Below are 18,741 nucleotides of genomic sequence, written 5' to 3' on the forward strand. Positions count from 1 at the left end.
CACTGAACTGAGCCGATCTTGACATTTCCGTCTAGATGTATGTTTTGAACGGCATAGATGAATGCCTCTTTGGCCTTATAGAACTGCTCTCACATGGTGACTGCAGACCTCTCATGAGCATCTACAGATTGGCTGTGTAATCAGCCTGCTCTGAATAACAGAGTACAAAAGGATGTCCTTGGCAAACATGGCTTTGACTATGTACAACCAACAGAACTGATCATTATGCACAATTTTACTCACAGTTAACCAGCTGTCATATTCTTGACATTGCAGGGTTTGGATCTGTGTATATACCTTCACCAGGATCAAGTTGTTAAGTCAAGTTGCCTTAAGCCAGATCCAAAAAATGAAATGCTTTCAAAAACAAAATCGTCTGGATATTTACCACTCCATAGATACCCATATGCTTTGTTGACCACAGAAGCTGACTGTAAATGCTGTTTTATAGCAGTTTGCTGGTACGTTAATGCATTGACATCGACAGGGGCTTGAGATTCTTTAATATATAGAAGGATTAGGCTTCGTTTGCAGCTCCTTCTCTCTGCTTCTTCTCAATGGTGAAAGTGTGCTGGTCCTTGCGCGACAATTTAACCTTGATTGGGCTTTGTCTGCTCAAGTCTTCTCATCCTGCATTTAATACTGCTTGTAGAAAAGGCTCTCAGTTAATGGAGCATTCCAGCCACCCCTGCTATTAAGCATAGTGGTTCACCCCAACAGAGCGAAAAGAGTTGGGAGATAGTTCAGTGAAGGGGAATGTACTGTGCGTTCTGTGTTCGTAAAGAGACATTGTCAAGTTAAGTCACGCCGGGTGCCTTCTTGTGAGACAGAACCAAGCGGAACAGTATGAGAAAAAGCTGCAGTTTCACTAGTGTTTGGGTTGAATAAACCTTTAACACTCTAAGTACTTTGACAATTATTAGTTAAGGAAGTATTGTTTATAAATATTATTAAAATTACGAAGGTCTGAGAAATGGGGGATTGTGGTCTAGAAACGGCAGCCTACTCTGTTTCAGGAATACATTATTGACCAACAGTGGCAGCAATCTCTTAACATGGCATGGTTCGTTCACTTTAGCATTATAGCATGGTGTGGCCTTCTTCGCATTCCCTATTTCACAGCAATCAACACTGCTGTATTCGGTAACATGATTAGTTTGGAATGAGGACCATAATTGAGGATCATAATTTTGCCTTGAGTATGGGTTTACCGTCAGCCGTTATTGTTGGATTTTAATAGCGTTCACAGATCACAGATGAATAGAGACTTTATTTGAAGTATAGTAATAAGGGCTATTGGAACTAGTTAAATGTTTTATCATTGCCACTGCTAAACTAGCCAGATTAATGTACCACATTATCGCACTTTATTATTGTAGTTTTCCTTTTACTGGCGCATGCACAAACTGTTCCTTTACCGCAGGCTTGTGCCTACTTCCAATGTAATTCTGTTTTCATCACCATCCTAACATGGCAGCAATCTAAGGAGAAAATGTTCTCTTTATACTGTACTTCTTTGTACTGTGTGTTGAGACTATTAAAATAACTGTTGGTTTGATTAAGGATGTCGAAAGAATATTGCAAGGTTTGCATAGCATTGAAACGGTAGCCAATTAAGAGAGGTATTGCCCCCCCACAGACAAGCTCAAAAGCTGGAGTTTTGATTGGTTGTTGATGAAGTTTTAGGTAAGGGTTGAACTGGTTAACAGATGGGCATTGTGGATGTATTGAAATAGACCTCATGGATTTCTGGTTAATCACTTTTAATATCAATCCCGAATGAAGGGTCCAAAAAGTAGGCCTGCTCATTCTAAGCATATATCTAGGCACACATATCTTTTAGGTGCCCTGTTCAGAGAGTGAGCCGTGCCCCTATGGAAACCTGTGCACGTCCCTTGATATTAGAAATCTGCCGCTGTGTGTTCGCCTACATTAGCCTCACTACTCTCGCACAATGCCCGCTCCTCATCCTCCTCCATCCTGCCAGAGCTGGGGGAAAACAAAAAATAGCTGTACGGTCGACAGCAATTACCTCAGCAGAAGCATGAAGCCAGCTTTCCTCTTTGGCTCGCTTTCTTTCTTTCATTTTTGCTTTTTCACTCTTTTCATTCTGCTACCTTCTTCCATCACACTGTCCCCCGGCCGTTCTTGGCGTGTGGCATATCTCTGATTGGCCCTTAAGCCCGGCTAACGGTTGTGACTCTGAGGCACGCCTGGCAAACTAACCCTCTTGGCTCCCTGTGTTTAGGAGGAATCATGTAACACACACACACACACACACACACACACACACACACACACACACACACACACACACACACACACACACACACACACACACACACACACACACACACACACACACACACGTGTTTTCACACACGCGCATACACACAACAACAACATCAAAACATTTTCCAGGGAATGCACAGGTACTCACACCTCATCTTGTATCTTTTTGTGTGTTTCCTGTCGAGTTGTGGACCAGGGCAGGAATGCGGGGGGTCTTTGTCTGTGTCCCGGGGCTAATTGCTAATGCCTGGCCGATCCGTGCCCCCCTCTCATTGACTCGACGGAGGGCCCCCTGGGGACTCAAACCAGCACCCAAAGACACACACACACACACACACACACACACACACACACACACACACACACACACACACACACACACACACACACACACACACACACACACACACACACACACACACACACACACACACACACACACACATGCACACACGCAATCAATAATGGATGCACAAGTTTACCGCTGAGTGCAGCGACTGATTACGATTATCTTGGAAGGCTTCATTGTGTGTGTGTGTGTGTATGTGTGTGTGTGTGTGTGTGTGTGTGTGTGTCTTATTGTGTGGTGCTAACTGGTGTCTGGTCCTGGTCCCAGAGTGCGTGTTTATGTGATTGTGATTAAGTGCATCGCGGTGGGTTCAACAGCCCAGGCCCCGGCAGTGGCGGCCACAACCAGACTAATGTTCCCCTGCTCTTATTTCATCAATACTACGGAACAATGGGGCCAGGTGAGTCTCTGGAAATAGCGCACGGTTTTCCCTTTTAAGACGAATCACTTACATAGTTTAGATGTGGAGTGAGCGCCGCGACGCTCTCAGCTGTGCTCATGATACGGGTTAAGAGCGAGGAGCAAAGGGAACATTAGACGCCTTTTGTTTCGGTGGAATTCCCCATGTGGTTTCTGGGCAGAGGGATAGGCCTAGGCCTAGGCCTAGGAGGCTGCATGCACCATGGCAGCATGACATCATCCCTGTGCGCTATAGTAGGACGCCACATGGCTGCATCGCAGGCTAACGCAGTGACATCATCAAGCCATCTCTCGCCTCTTCTTCTTTTATGCTCTGTAACCTTTCCCCCCCCCCCCCTCCCTCTTGCCCGTTCCGCGCCTCTGTCTCCCTCTCTCTCTGTCGGCTCATGTTTGCTTTTGTTCTCGTCGGTGGGACGGCTGACTCACGGCGGTGATCTTGACCACACACAGGGAAAAGGTCAAGGTTGGCCGGCAAATTGCCTCAAAGCAATCAGCCGTGTCTCCCTGTGCCAACAGTAGGGGATCTCTCTTTGTGTGTTTGTGTGTGTGTGTGTGTGTGTGTGTGTGTGTGTGTGTGTGTGTGTGTGTGTGTTGGTGTGGTGATCTGCTTTGAAGTCTAAGGTGGTACCGAGGGCGGGGCGAGGGCAGGGGACATGAAAGCGCCGGCGTCGATGCCGGGGTGACATTTGAACACAGATCAGGCTGACCCAGCAGGGGGCCTTGGTGTGTCTGTGTGTGGTTGTGTGTGTGTGTGTGTGTGTGTGTGTGTGTGTGTGTGCCTGTGCGTTTGTGTGCATATGTGTACGTGTGTGTGTATGTGCGTGTTTGTGTTTGTGCAGATAGGCATTGGGGGTTGGTCTGTTAGTCTGTGTTTCTTTTAGGCGCTTGTTTGAGAGTGTGCTTTTGGGGGTTTGCTTTTTGGGGCGGTTTTTGTGTGTGTGATTTGTACTTATTCGTTGAGTGTGGGCCTTAGGTAGTGTGTGTTTTGGCAAGTGTATCTCTTTGTGTAGTGTGTGTAAGTGGGTGGGAGGGTGTCAGCCTGACTCTCTCTGAATCCCCCTCACACATATGTACTCACCCCCAGCACACACACAAACACACACACACACACAAACACACGCACACAACTGACACACGTCTTCACCTGTTGAAAGTCATGTCTGAGGAGGACAATTGCAGCATGTATCAATTGCAGCTTGCACCACATACAGTCTCTATCATTTGATATCAAATTGCTACATGTAATGCAGCCCCCATACTGTGTGTGTGTGTGTGTGTGTGTGTGTGTGTGTGTGTGTGTGTGTGTGTGTGTGTGTGTGTGTGTGTGTGTGTGTGTGTGTGTGTGTGTGTGTGTGTGTGTGTGTGTGTGTGTGTGTGTGTCGTTGTGTAAACAGGTGTTATTGTGCCCACAGGATGCCACATGTCCCTGTGCCCATGATCTTCCTAACAGCTGTCAGCTAATAAAGTGTGTGTGAAAATGTGTGTGTGTCGATATGAATGGGCTTGGCCCGTGAGTGCAAAAGGGCCTGCTCTAAATGTGAACGTACAGTGTTTAAGTGTGGAAAGTGTGTGTGTATGTGTGTATACATTTATAAACTCTTTTCAGACTTACCGGGGTCCTCTATACCCCCGTTTATCGGCCCTATGAATCTGCATATGCTCTTGAGGGCCACTTTGAGCGAGGATTTTAACCCCTGCCATTTGACTGATTGTAGTGCACTCCATTAAAATCTCTCTCACTGTGTTCAGGTGGTGCTGGAGTCGCTGGACTACCAACACTACCTGCCTCTCTTCTTCGACGGGCTGAGCGAGACCAACCACCCCTACGAGTTCTTGGCCCGCTTGGGGGTCCACGAGATGCTGGAGCACGGAGACGGGAAGATCCTCCCCGTCATCCCCCTGCTCATCATCCCCATCAGGAGTGAGTCACAGACACGCACACACACACACGCACACGCACACAAAGACGGACGGACGGACGGACGGACGGACGGACGGACAGACACTAGGTGAAGTCTGGGCACCGGCTGCGTGGTTGGTGTGGACGTGTGGAGCTCTGTCTAGACAGGGGTTGACTGCGGCGTCCACGAGAAGGTTGGGCTTTTCTGACGCCTATAGTATGTCGCCAAGGTGTGTGTGGATGGTGAAGCTCCCTCTGAGCAGCGATGAATTTACTGTCCACGTTCGAGCGAGGGCTAGGCATCCCTGACACGTATAGTATACAATACGGTGTGGGCTCCTTTTAATATACAACATGGCTTAAAACGCTCATAACAGGTACACAACAACGGTGCTAAAAAAGTATCACAAAGTTGGCGTGGGTCGTAACGATGGGGATAACACGGGGATAAACTCTCAGCCCAAAATATAAAAGAAACACAAAAGGATGTAGTGTTTGTATTCCATCTTAATCAGTGGGTTCACTGGCTCTTTAAGTGTGTGTGCTGACGCCTGGTTTATTCTGTGCACATTGAATGCACAATGAAGCACAGGTGTGCACCCTTACCCAGCCCCAGAGTCTAATAGGTCTGACTTGTAGTCTGACTTGAGTGACTTATTTTTACACCCAAACACACACACGCGCACACGCGCACACGCGCACACACACACACACACACACACACACACACACACACACACACACACACACACACACACACACACACACACACACACACACACACACACTATGAACCCACACTTCCAGTCGGCAAGGGTAGTTCGGAGTAAAGGTCACATCCCTTGCCAAAGTGGTCTCTGCCTTCAAGAATAGGAAAATTTAGACAGAGGTGAACAGCGGGGGGTGGGTCTGGGCTGGACTACAGGGAGAGAGGAGGCACATTTCTACTCCCACTATTCCAGAAGGCACACACGCTGCCGTACAAGAATACAAAGAATCAGGCTTTGGTTTGTCAACAGGCAAACACACACACAAACACACACACACACACACACGCACACACACACGCACCCACACACACATATTGACTGTTTTTTGTTGTCTCATGGAGTTGCTGCCAAAGGATTCTTTTTTAAAGCTTCAGCGCCATTAGCTTTGCGACCATGGAGGGCATAGTGTTGGACACCACAGACAGTTGGCTGGTAGTGTGCGTGTGTGTGTGTGTGTGTGTGTGTGTGTGTGTGTGTGTGTGTGTGTGTGTGTGTGTGTGTGTGTGTGTGTGTGTGTGTGTGTGTGTGTGGGGGGGGGGTGCTCTCTTCCACCCTTCCTAGCAGGCAGGCACATACCCACACGCACACACACACACACACACACACACCAATCTGGCTACAAAACCGCCAAGGCTTGACCTCACATCACATTGCTGAGATGTCACGCTTCCCCCTAAACTCATCTGCAATACAGAGCTGAATAGATGGTGACAGATGTTGTTTTTTTTTGAGGGCTACCTGATTAGTAGTATCGTTTCATTGTACTACGGCTTTAATGAGTTGTGAATGATATTCTGCTGCTAGATTCTCTTAACCTGATCGATATTGAACTACACAATGCAAGAAATGTAGACGTATGTATTAGGTCAACAAGCGGACACGTTTTAAACTCATGTGTACTATTTGATCATCTTTTCCTGCTTCATAGTCAGTGCAGGCGTGTGTTTGCGGTGTCCAACTCCCATGAGGCTTTGGCAGATATTTGCTCCTTGCCTTTGGGAAGCCAGACCAAAAGGTGATGGCTGTGCCTCTCAGGAAAAAGCATACCCACACACCCAAACACTACCACGCACACACGCACGCACGCACACGCACACTCGCACACCAATAGCGGCGTGCTCTCACTGATAATGGAATTTTAAATGGCCTGCCTCCTTATTAGCGCCAGGGTTTATTAAAATATGGAGAGAAGAAAATCAAGACAAGTTTTTCCGCCAGTCTGCGTCTCCTTTGCTGATTAATTGTTTTCCTGTGCGACTAGAAAGATGGCTGCCGCTTGGCTGTTATCTCAAGAGAGAGCGAGAGAGAGAGAGAGAGAGAGTGACTCACGTCAGGCCCCCGGCCTAGACCCCCCCCTCCCCCTCCCCCACTGAGAATACTCATTGAATAACATATACATAGAACTTCCCACCACCCACACACACGCACAAACACTCAACTACACACCGTTTTGGCATGCGATAAGCAGATGAAGAGAGCGCAGAGAAGACTGCAATGAAGAGGGAAATGTCTCTCAAGAGGTTTAGTATTGAGTATCGGATATAGGTTAAGGGCAGCTGTCTTCACATATGAACCCCAGACAACCGCCACGGGGTAGATTGTGCAGGAGGCAGGATATAGGACTTAGAATTCACTGTATATAAAAAGTATTCTACAAATATCGCAGTGTTTTGTGGGCACATGGAAGATTACAGAGGAGACCGCTGATTCATCTGTAATGATGACTGATTTTGCGTTGCATCAATTCTACAGCGGTTTTGATGTCCACAAAATCATCCTCCTGGTTCCGTACTAGTCGCATGATAGAAGGTCATCAACACTGTGAATTCTTCTTCTTCTTCTCTGCAATTACCACCAACTACTGTAACAGAGTATTTACAACAGGGTCTAGTTGCTGAATTCTCCGGACAATGGCCTGCTCTATTGACACATGGGCTCAGTCGGACGTTCAACGGTGTCCTGTGCAGCTTCTTCCAATAATTGCATTGTCACAGACAGCTCCTTTGGCTAGGGTCTAGGTAAGTTAATGGTTGATGTGCACGTGTGGAAAGAGGCCAGAGAACCATTTTGGGGAAAAGGGGGATGACAATTTGCAGAAATGATTGCAGTTGTAGCGGTTGTTGTACACTAGGGAAGGTTAGAGATAAAAAAAAAAACGAATAATTAAGGTTTAGAGAGACAATAACTGTTCTATTGATTTATCACTTCATCGCTAAACACAAGATAATTTGTGTTTCGGATACCAAGCACTCCCAGGAAGGCAAAACGACAGCGATGGAAAGAAATGAGCACGCTTATTTGTATGCAAGTGTCGATGCTTCCCTTAAAGTGGATTTGAATAAAAACCCCTGCCTGACAGATCCGACGTGACTCCCAGGGTTAAGGAATGAAGGTAAATGTGGGTGATTCGCCCGCTACACTGCCTGCTTTAAACAGGCAGGGCAATTCTGAGCCATGCTTCGGTTGATCCTCCACCAATCCCTCCCAAACCCGTAGATCGGCATAACATTTGTTCAGCCAACCCCCTCCTCCCCCTAAAAAAATACAAATCTGCAATGACACTTTCATTACGAGGGGATCCCGGGCACGGAACGTCTCACTCTGATCTGTGGATGTGTATTTACCCAGGGTAACTTTGCCAGCTAAACTCTTCCAACGTGCCGGCTCTGCCTGCCACTGGGACTTTGCACAGAAGTCACCATAGCAAGGTCGCCATAGCTTTCCTTTTTTCTCAGACTGATTGTAGAAGCAGCGTGAAGGGACGGTTACTTTATTCATATTGTGTGCTTATGCAGGTTTTCTACCAGGCCTGAATACATTCCAACTCTCTCGCTCTCCGCCTCCCTCTCTCTTATTCTCTCTTGCTCTCTCGCTCTTTTGCTCTCTCGCTCTCTCTCTCTCTCTCTCTCTCTCTCTCTCTCTCTCTCTCTCTCTCTCTCTCTCTCTCTCTCTCTCTCTCTCTCTCTCTCTCTCTCTCTCTCTCTCTTTGGGTGTCAAGGGGAGAGAGTACAGATGAATAATTGAACGGGCCCCTGGTCCAAATGTCACAGCAGGGGGAAGTTGTTTGCGCTTCTTGGTAATTAGAGTTCCAATGTTTGTTTATGTAGGTTTGAAAATTCCCGTCATACCAGATTCTAACCTCATCTGAACGACGGACAGAAACAGACAAATATGGGATAACGCTCAATGAAGTTGCTCGTTATGCTGATTTTGCTTGTGGTAGTCCTGTAAATACAAGCTTAAATACACAAAAACACTCCCAGACACAGACACATACACACAGATATATATATAAATATATATATATATATATATATAATATATATGAACAAATCATTGTCAACCCAGTTTAGGTGTCTACATAGTTGAAACTTCCTTTTCAAATTTAGATTCAGAAGATTTATTATAGAGAGATTTGTCACATAATTATTAATACGAATAGGAGAAAAATTGTGCCTCGTTTAAGTCAATTAACATTTTTTTTACGTTTTGCAAAAATACATAACAAAATATGTATTATTTTTTGTACTATGTATATACACATTAGTTTCAATAAGACTCAAATCAAAAATTGCCTCGTGAACTGTTGCACTTGTGGATCAGGTGAAATGCGTTCTTTGACGTAGTTTTGAAACAATCTGGGCAAAATATAAAACCTGGATCATAAATATGCATGCAATAATTGCACATTCAAGTTAACTATTTTGACACAAGTTGAATCCGATGAGTATTAATAATTATGAGACAAATCTCCCCATATTATATCACCTTTCCTGTGTGTGTGTGTGTGTGTGTGTGTGTGTGTGTGTGTGTGTGTGTGTGTGTGTGTGTGTGTGTGTGTGTGTGTGTGTGTGTGTGTGTGTGTGTGTTTATTCATGTGTTGGAGTTGCGATGAATTTGCCTGTGATTGTGTGAAAGGGTGTATGTGTGTGTGTGTGTGTGTGAGTGTGGGTGTGGGAGACACTCAGTGTGCCTGTGAGTGTGTGTTAGAGACGATAGATGTCATTAATACACACCAATGTAATTATTCATTAACACAGTTAATGTATGTGCTGTGGGATCCCTCTATCGGAGGCGGTAAACATTTCCACGACGACGTTGGTTCGAGTGCTTTTATTTCTACCACAGAGGGGAAAGGGGAAGAGCTAAGCGACTAGTCTGTTGGTCCTGAATCCCAGGGTCCGTTGGTCAGAGTCTGGTTCACTGGTTGGAAATAGAGATAACGTCTAAGCCAAGGGGAATCACCAATAAAATCATCGGTTTAACCTTCCCGTATCCGTCATTATATCACTCTTGTTTCTTCACTAGGGTTATCGCTCACGCTCACCCTACTGTTAGAGAGTAGCCTCCATCCTACTTATTCTCTCTCTCTCTCGCTCTCGCTCTCGCTCAAACTCTCACTATCTCTCTCAATCTGGTCTCCTGTCTTCTGTATCCTGCACTTGGTTTTGCTTCACTGCAGGTGGAGGTATCTTCCCTTCCATAGCATTCCTTGCTGTGGGAGTTTACCCTCTGCAAAGGCCTTGCCCCCCGTGTTTCTCGCAACAGAATGTGTGTGTGTGTGTGTGTGTGTGTGTGTGTGTGTGTGTGTGTGTGTGTGTGTGTGTGTGTGTGTGTGTGTGTGTGTGTGTGTGTGTGTGTGTGTGTGTGTGTGTGTGTGTGTGTGTGTGCGTGTGTGTGTGTGTTTGTTTATATAGGTGCTTGTGTTTAGATATTTACATGCGTGTGTAGACACTTCCCATGATTTTTAAACCTTTGGAGCCATGTGTTGCTTCGCTTATTTTGTCAAACTCACCCACTCGGCAGCCCTATGCGTGTGTATTCTGTGTGTGTGTGTGTGTGTGTGTGTGTGTGTGTGTGTGTATTTTGGCATGCTTCTAAGGATTGTTTACTTGCATTGATATGCGTGGTTTTGCCACGGGCTGCTGGTGCCGAGGCACTCCGCTAACCAAGAGCTTCAACTGTCATACTCGAATGCTCTGAGGACATTTATCCTCCTCTTCCTCGCTGTCATTCCCCTACTCTGTTTCTCTACCTTTCTATTACTCTTTCTATTACTCATTTTCTCTCTCACTCTTTTATTTTTTTATTTGTGTTACTATTTTATTCAGTCATTCAACTGTAATCAATTGCATAATATTTGTTTGGACGACCAAGTGGATTGGAAGCTTTCTATAACATTAATAAAGGTGGATGATAAGTCAAACCTCTCTCTCTCTCTCTCTCTCTCTCTCTCTCTCTCTCTCTCTCTCTCTCTCTCTCTCTCTCTCTCTCTCTCTCTCTCTCTCTCTCTCTCTCTCTCTCTCTCTCTCTCTCTCTCTCTCTCTCTCTCTCTCTCTCTCTCTCTCTCTCGCACTCTCATGTGTCGCTAATTGTCTCTCGCCCATTAGACACTGAACAGAAATAGTTAAATTCAGTTTTGACAAGGAACTGCGTCACACACACGCACTCACACATACACACAAACACCCCTCCCCCTCAAGAAAAAAACCCATTTTCAAGAATTCACTCCGTATTATTTTCCATCACCTTTCTCCTTCGGCTTCTTCTTCTCGATCCATTTCTCATTGTTGTTTACTTCATTTCTTCTCCCATTCTCTTTTTGCTCCTTTCCCAGAGCATTCTGCCGCCACTCCTCCGTCTCGCCCACCGTCCTTCTTTGTTCGCTCCATCGGCGGAGGAGTGCGTCGAGTGCAGCTGTGGACGAAATTACCCCATGATTGGCTCACACTTACTCTTGCTGTCTCAGTGCATTCAAAAGCCCTGATTGCAGCCTAGCCAGCCCCAAATCAAAGGCTACATAAAGAAAGAAATGCTTTCAAGGAAGGAGACTGAGAGGGCTGTATACCACTATATATACCCCTATATATATCTTTAGATATATGTATATTATAGAGAGACGGAAAAGAAAGCCCTGTGCGTTTTGCAGGTTTGTTTTGCCTCCATCTGCCTCGCTTCTCGTCTTAATGCCATGTTTTGGAGAGAAGGTTTGTAAGTGAGAATAAATTATGGAGACCAACAGACCGACAGGGCAGCTCAGGACAACTCATTCTAAAAGTGCTTATGAAAGTCCTCATTCTGTGGCATTGGTGTGAGTTGGTTGTCTGTACATATATAATATGCAAGCGTTTTTGGATCTATTTATTTGACGAAAACATTCTTTTTTTTTTGACCTCCAGTCACCTGACCATCCCCAACAGTACTCTTCTTGTACTGGCCACACAATCCACCAATTGTCGGGTAATTCCCCCGCATCCCACAAAGGACAAATGTATTTCTAGAATATATAGCTGCCATTGAGACCGAAAGCATTTCTTTGATCACAGGTGCCTTCAAGAAGGCCTCCACCATAGAATTATACCTTAACCCAATGCAATCAAACAAAGCTGACAAAGCTCCCCAAACACTACGCACCACCAACCCTGTCCCGTTGGAGGAACAGAGGGCTTTTCACCCCATGGTAACGGCTCTAACCGTCCTGACCTCTGACCCTTCCGTCCTCTCCTAGATGGCCTGAACACGCGGATCCCCCAGGTGCTTTGCAACATGATGAAGGCCCTGCAGCAACTGGTGGTGTCTGAAGAAAGGGTCGGCGAGGCCCTCGTTCCTTACTTCAGGCAGATCCTCCCCATTTTCAGGATTTTCAAGAACAAGAACAGTGAGTTCATGCTGCCGTGGTGCAGTGCGTTGTGTATCCGTTGTGCGTTGTGTGTCCCTGGCGCTCCGGCTCGGGAGTGCAATGGGTCCTCCTTTGTGATTGTGATCTTAGTAGCTTTTGTGTGCTTGAAGTAGTGCTAAACAGACCACTGTGATTGAACCTGCGACACTTTTTGGTTGCCATTGAATGAATAGCAATTTGGAAACAGTGAGGAGTTGAGACAATGGCAGGATCACTCACGTCAACACTAACGTCGCACCCGGCCTGTGTGATTCCAGTGCTTTTCTTCTGTGCGCGTACGTTCGTCTGTGTACTATTTCTTCCCCTTGGTTCTTCTTCTCCACACATCTTTACTCTATTTCCCCCCCCCTCCATTGTGCGGCCAGTCAGCATTGTGCCGGGCTGTTGGAGAGGGAGAAGAGAGAGCCTGTCCTTGTCTAGTGAGTGTGAATGGGGCAGGGTACCTGGGTGACACCTCGATATTGCAGATGCACCTCAGACAGGGCAGACGTCTTTGTGCCTCAGTGTCAAAGCGCTTAGCGGGTGATCGGGCGTGACGCGGATCGCGGCTCCCCTTCCTCCCCCCACAGAAACAACAACAGCCCCGCCAACACACGTCATCGTTATCGCAATGATTCACTTAAACACATGCACACTTAAATGGACGAGAACACAAGCGATTTTTCCGCCCGATCAATAACCAATTTGGATCTATTGTTGGTTTTAATCCCCTTGCATTATCTGTTTGGCGTTTCCTTTTATCTTCTTTCCAGTGGTCTTAGAAATAAATAAATATTGGAGCAAAGTGGTGCGGGCTGGGGGGTTGGTTGGAGGCAGATATCAGGATAAGACAAAGAAAAAAAGAGAGGAAAAGACTGCCTTATTAACGCCTGGCCTCGTGCGAATCTCCTGTAAATGAGCTGTCAAATCAATCCCTTAAACCCCGTTTGAAACAAGCGGGCATTTTTCTTTCACTTCCCTCTCGCCGCGGTGCGTGATCATCGGCTTTGCCGGATAACCCCTAGACAGAAACACTGGAGACGCTTTCTGCCCTCCTGCCAGTTCTCCCCGCAGCAGCCAGCACCGGCTGCCTGCCACTGCTGCCCGGCATCGATTAACCCCCGACGCCACTCTCTAACCTTGCCAGGCTCTCTCCCCGGCACCGACCTCTCCTGTAGAGGCCCATCTGGAGGAGGGCTACTGCTGCGGCGGCCAAATGCTAACCTGTAACCCAGGAACCGTGATTAGAATCCGACAACCCTTTAATTATCTCGAACAAACACCCCCACCCTGTCTGGGATATTCTGCTCTGTGTGTTTGTGCGCTGCCTTTAGTATATTTATCGTTGAGAGGGATGAAGGCCTGGGCTGAAACATTGCTGAACCCAATTTAGCTTAAACGTGAATGCTATTTGACTCCCTCTTTTTGGACAGGCCTTCTGACCCATAAGGTTTCCAAAGCCATGGGAACAACTAACGTTGTGGAAATGAAACAGAAAATCTGTGTCTTCATTGTATTTCCTCCCTTTCTCTCTAGTTTACAGAAACTGCACTGTTGTTACTGAGCGATTTTGTATTGTGATTTTGAGCAATCAATGAGGCGGAGGAGGATGAAAGTCATGAGGGTGATTATGATAATGATGATGATGATGATGAGGAAGTGGAGGATGTTAAAATGCATATTTTACAGTATATGTCCTTTGGAACGAAACCCAACCTGGCAACCTTATTTTAAATTAGTTTGCACTTCCCTGTCGCTTCTGCACCGAATAAGTTGCCAATTTATGTATTGCACCACCCACTCCTTGGCAAGCAATAAAGATAGCACCTCAAATAGACATCTCTTTTTTATTGCTGTTTTAATGACAAAAACGCCCCCCCCTCCCCTTCACTCTTCCCTTCTCCGTTCTTCTTCTCTCCTCCTTTGATGTACTGCGCTTTCAATCACCATCAATGTGTTCCCTGAAGTCTGTCCATTATCTCAAATATTCTTTAAACACCTCCAGCGCGCTCCCTAACACACACACACACACACACACACACACACACACACACACACACACACACACACACACACACACACACACACACACACACAGACACACTGACACACTGACACAGACACCCAGACACACAGACACACAGACACACAGACACACAGACACACACACACACACACACACACACACACACACGTCCTCCACAACCAAACGCCCGCCAGTGGCTTGTCTTTGTCACACAGGCTCTGTCGTTGTGCTGAAGGCGATACAAGAGGAAATGGGGGTGGTGGGGGGGAAGAGCTTTAGTTGTGTGGGACGGGGTGGACTCAAGCCACAGGCAGGCGCCTCTTGGCTCCCCCACATCCCACACCAGGCATGGTGCTCCGTGTCCTTCCTGTGTCCGCCACGACAATAGTGCCACTGTCCGCCGTGGGTGTGTGTGTGTGTTTAAGTCTGTTTGTGTGTGTGTGTGTGGCTGTGCTTCAATGGATGTTTTGTCTCCCAATATGCAGCTGTTGGCCTCAGCGTGTCTCTCTCTCTCTCTCTCTCTCTCTCTCTCTCTCTCTCTCTCTCTCTCTCTCTCTCTCTCTCTCTCTCTCTCTCTCTCTCTCTCTCTCTCTCTCTCGCTTGCGCTCTCGTGTGCTCTCTCTCTCTTGCTTGCTCTCTCGTGCGCTCTCTCTCTTGCTCTTTCTCTCTCTCTCTCACTCCCTCACTGATCACCATTGTCAGTTCTGCCAGCCTCTCACTTATGTGACAAAATGCAAACACACACACACACACACACACACACACACACACACACACACACACTCACACTCACACTCACACTCACACTCACACTCACACTCACACACTCACACTCACACTCAGACACACACTAAGGCTCTACCTAGGCATACGTATGGGCTCACATGCTGTCCGAGCCGGTCATGTAGCCTGTCCTGGTCCCCGTCGTCCTGGCTCTCACGGCTGGGCGGACCAGGCTCTGGTGAGCCGTCAACAGCATTTTAACACGGGAACACGTCCAGAGGGCCTCTGTTCACACCCTCCTGCTGCTGCCGCGTGGAGCCCGTCCACAGCCCGCCTACACCCAGACTAATGCCTGAGATACCCTGTCGGACAGGGTTCTGACCCGTGCCCCCCACACCGCGGCTATGTGAGGCCTTATCTCAGGCATTAGTCTGGGGTCAGTGCCTGTTACTCTGGCGGGAGCACCCCCTTCTCTCAAGGATGCTTTCCCTCAACTCTCCTACCTCTGCCATCCATCCACAACATCCGCCAGACCTGCGGTCCCGAGGGAATGTGGAGAGCTGCCGTCGCTCCTGCTCCCCGGGCTGCACTGACGGCTCTTTTTTGAAGTGAGACGATGAGAACGAGTAATCGTTCCGCTCGATACGGCCGTTTGGAGCCGACTGGTGCTCAAAACGTCTTTCAGAAGTTTGGTTTGTTTTGTGTGTGTGTGTGTGTTTCAGTGTGTGTGTGTGTGCACGTCTGCGTTTTTATTATTGTGTGCGTGTGTGCGCACGTGTATGTGTGTGTGTGTGTGTGTGTGTGTGCCTTCGCGGGGCGTAACTGTGTGTGTGTGTGTGTGTGTGTCTGTCACATGGATGACAATGTGGATGATGTCGTGGGAGAAGCCATCCAATGTGATTTGCAGGGCTCTCTTGTTGCTCGCCCATGATGAATCTTATCTCTTCTGCTGCCCGCGGGGGGGGGGGGGGGGCTGCGGCGGTCCCACTGCCACACATTCCACCGGCAGCAGCGGGGAAGAAGGGAGGAGGGGGAAGGGAATGCGTCACTTCTTATCATCACATTGAAGCAGAGACGAGTGAATGAAGTCCTGTCAGAAATTGTGCGCAAGACAAATTTGGCACGTGTCATTACATTAATAAGAAAATTAATGAATAGATGGTTACATTGTGTTTTTGCTTTGCTAGGAGATTGAAGAGTAAATATCTTTAATTAAGGGACTTTAATTAAGAAGAGCAAGGCCCGGTGGCCGTGCCCTTTTGGTCTTCGGGGGGGTGGGGGGGGGAGTCTTTCGCCTGATGGATGTAGGAGACACACAACGCCAGCAGATTAAGGCTTTACTGGACCCCCACACAGCTGTTAAAGCGCTACCCCGCAACCGATCTGTATGTCAGTGGCCTTATTCAGAAAATGACCCCCCTACAAATACACACACTCGCGCACACACTCACACACACAAAATGGATGAAGCATTAGACAATCGAAGCAATACTTTGTTCTTGACATTATTCGGTATAGTGTGTAGTGTTTTGTATTATCATGATGTAATGTACTTTGGTCTATCACTCGTTTTTTTTGGCCCGTGTTGGGGCTGTGTTGTGGTTGTTCGGGGTTTTCCTGCTCTTATCTGTTAGGTGTAGGTCCTTAAACCCCCATTCATCACTGACACCCCCCCCCTAACACCGGCACACCAACCCTCCCACACACACACTCACAAATACAAAGGCAAACGTATTATCACACAAACACACAAATAAACACACTCACACACACACACACACACACACACACACAGACACAGACACAGACACAGACACAGACACACACAGACACACACACACACACACACACAGAAACACACAGAAACACACACGTCTTGCCATACCATCACACACGCACACAGACTCCCAAATACACAAGCACACATATTAACACACACACACACGCACACACACACACACACACACACACACACACACACACACACACACACACACACACACACACACACACACACACACACACACACACACACACACACACACACACACACACACAATAAACCACACACATCCTCCCCCAAACACCACACAGGCGTTCACAAATACAAAGGCGCAGCGATTCTCTCACACACACACACACGCACACGCACATGCCAACACACTCACTTGCGCACAACTGCTCAAACCGCTGTGATTTGGTGGCCTCTTTTATTTTTCCCGCTAGGAATGTGGCTGACTATGATAAGGCCTACACACATTGTTGGTCCACTCACACACACACACACACACACACACACACACACACACACACACACACACACACACACACACACACACACACACACACACACACACACACACACACACACACACACACACACACACACACACACACACACACAGTAAGGCCTGCTGATGGCGGCCCTTTGTCTTGTGTGGCGGTACGGCTGCTGGTGTTTTTGTGCCGGTGACAGATGGCGGCGCCGTCTTCTTTCTGGGCCGACTCTATCTGTGGATCTCATGACACACTTGTGTGTGCGTGGTGTGTGTGTGAGAGAGTGTGTGTGCGTTTGTGTGTCTTGCCGCAAGAACAGAGCAAATTCATGGAGACACATTCCTCATCTTACCCCCACACACACACACACACACACACACACACACACACACACACACACACACACACACACACACACACACACACACACACACACACACACACACACACACACACACACACACACAGAAACGTACACACACACACACAGAAACGTACACTCACTTCCTGTGACGAAGTGATAAGCGGTGGGAATAGTCGATGCAGAATGACAAGCGCTATGCATGGACTAAGTGCTTATTTTGGACACTGCATGGACATTTTCGCATGTTCTATACCGTTGTTTTCCGTTTACCATTCCCTGTCACCACGCACATTCAGCAACAACATAGAATTACCACCAGTTAAGAATCACACAAATAATTTTGTCGCTTTAGTCACTAGGTGCGTTTCCATCCCCCTGATTTTATGCAAACTTTGAAGTATCGAATCAGTACACGGTGATGGAAACACCAAATTTCGCATTAAAATCCTCGAATTCGCCAAAAAGTTTATCCGCTCGCTTGTGGTGGTTTTTGAGAAATGCGAAAGAGAGTAAATTCGCAAAATGGGAGATGGAAACACACTTTTCGAAACAGCTGTGACGTAGCGAACTTTGAACACACAGGACTGACAGTCTTTCAGATTTCCGCATAACGACCGGCCGTAGCAACCCTGCCGTCATCGACGTGTAACGTCATCACCCTATTGTGCTCTCCCATACTGAAGGCACTCGACGACGTCCCTCGTATTTCCCTTGTTACCGCTGTGTACATTGTAATTTCTCTATTTCTTCGTCTACGGATGGAAGTTAAAATAGCCAATGATAATTTCACTGAAAGAACAGTTATGACTTGCCCAAGGGAAACCAATTGCTGCTGAATTCCTCTCTCCATGTTTGTTGTTTGTTGTTACTCTTCTCTATTGGCGGACCAACCGCTTTTTGTTACACTTGTTACAGCTTTTCTATTTCTACCATTTATTACAGCCACGTGTCGGCATACATTT

General features: G+C 47.1%; 1 protein-coding gene across 1 annotated transcript in view; it reads left to right on the forward strand.

Annotated features, from left to right (window-relative positions):
- The first annotated feature begins 4,474 nt into the window (after positions 1 to 4,474).
- pacrg (PARK2 co-regulated) overlaps positions 4,475 to 18,741 on the forward strand; it is a 73,571-nt gene continuing 59,304 nt past the window's right edge. Inside the window, exons 1-3 of the mRNA XM_056589754.1 lie at positions 4,475 to 4,513; positions 4,811 to 4,982; positions 12,240 to 12,389. Of these exons, the coding sequence (XP_056445729.1) occupies positions 4,475 to 4,513; positions 4,811 to 4,982; positions 12,240 to 12,389 (361 nt within the window). The remainder of the gene's footprint in view (positions 4,514 to 4,810; positions 4,983 to 12,239; positions 12,390 to 18,741) is intronic.

The sequence above is a fragment of the Gadus chalcogrammus genome, chromosome 5 (assembly GCF_026213295.1).
Source record: "Gadus chalcogrammus isolate NIFS_2021 chromosome 5, NIFS_Gcha_1.0, whole genome shotgun sequence".
NCBI classification, from domain to species: Eukaryota; Metazoa; Chordata; class Actinopteri; order Gadiformes; family Gadidae; genus Gadus; species Gadus chalcogrammus.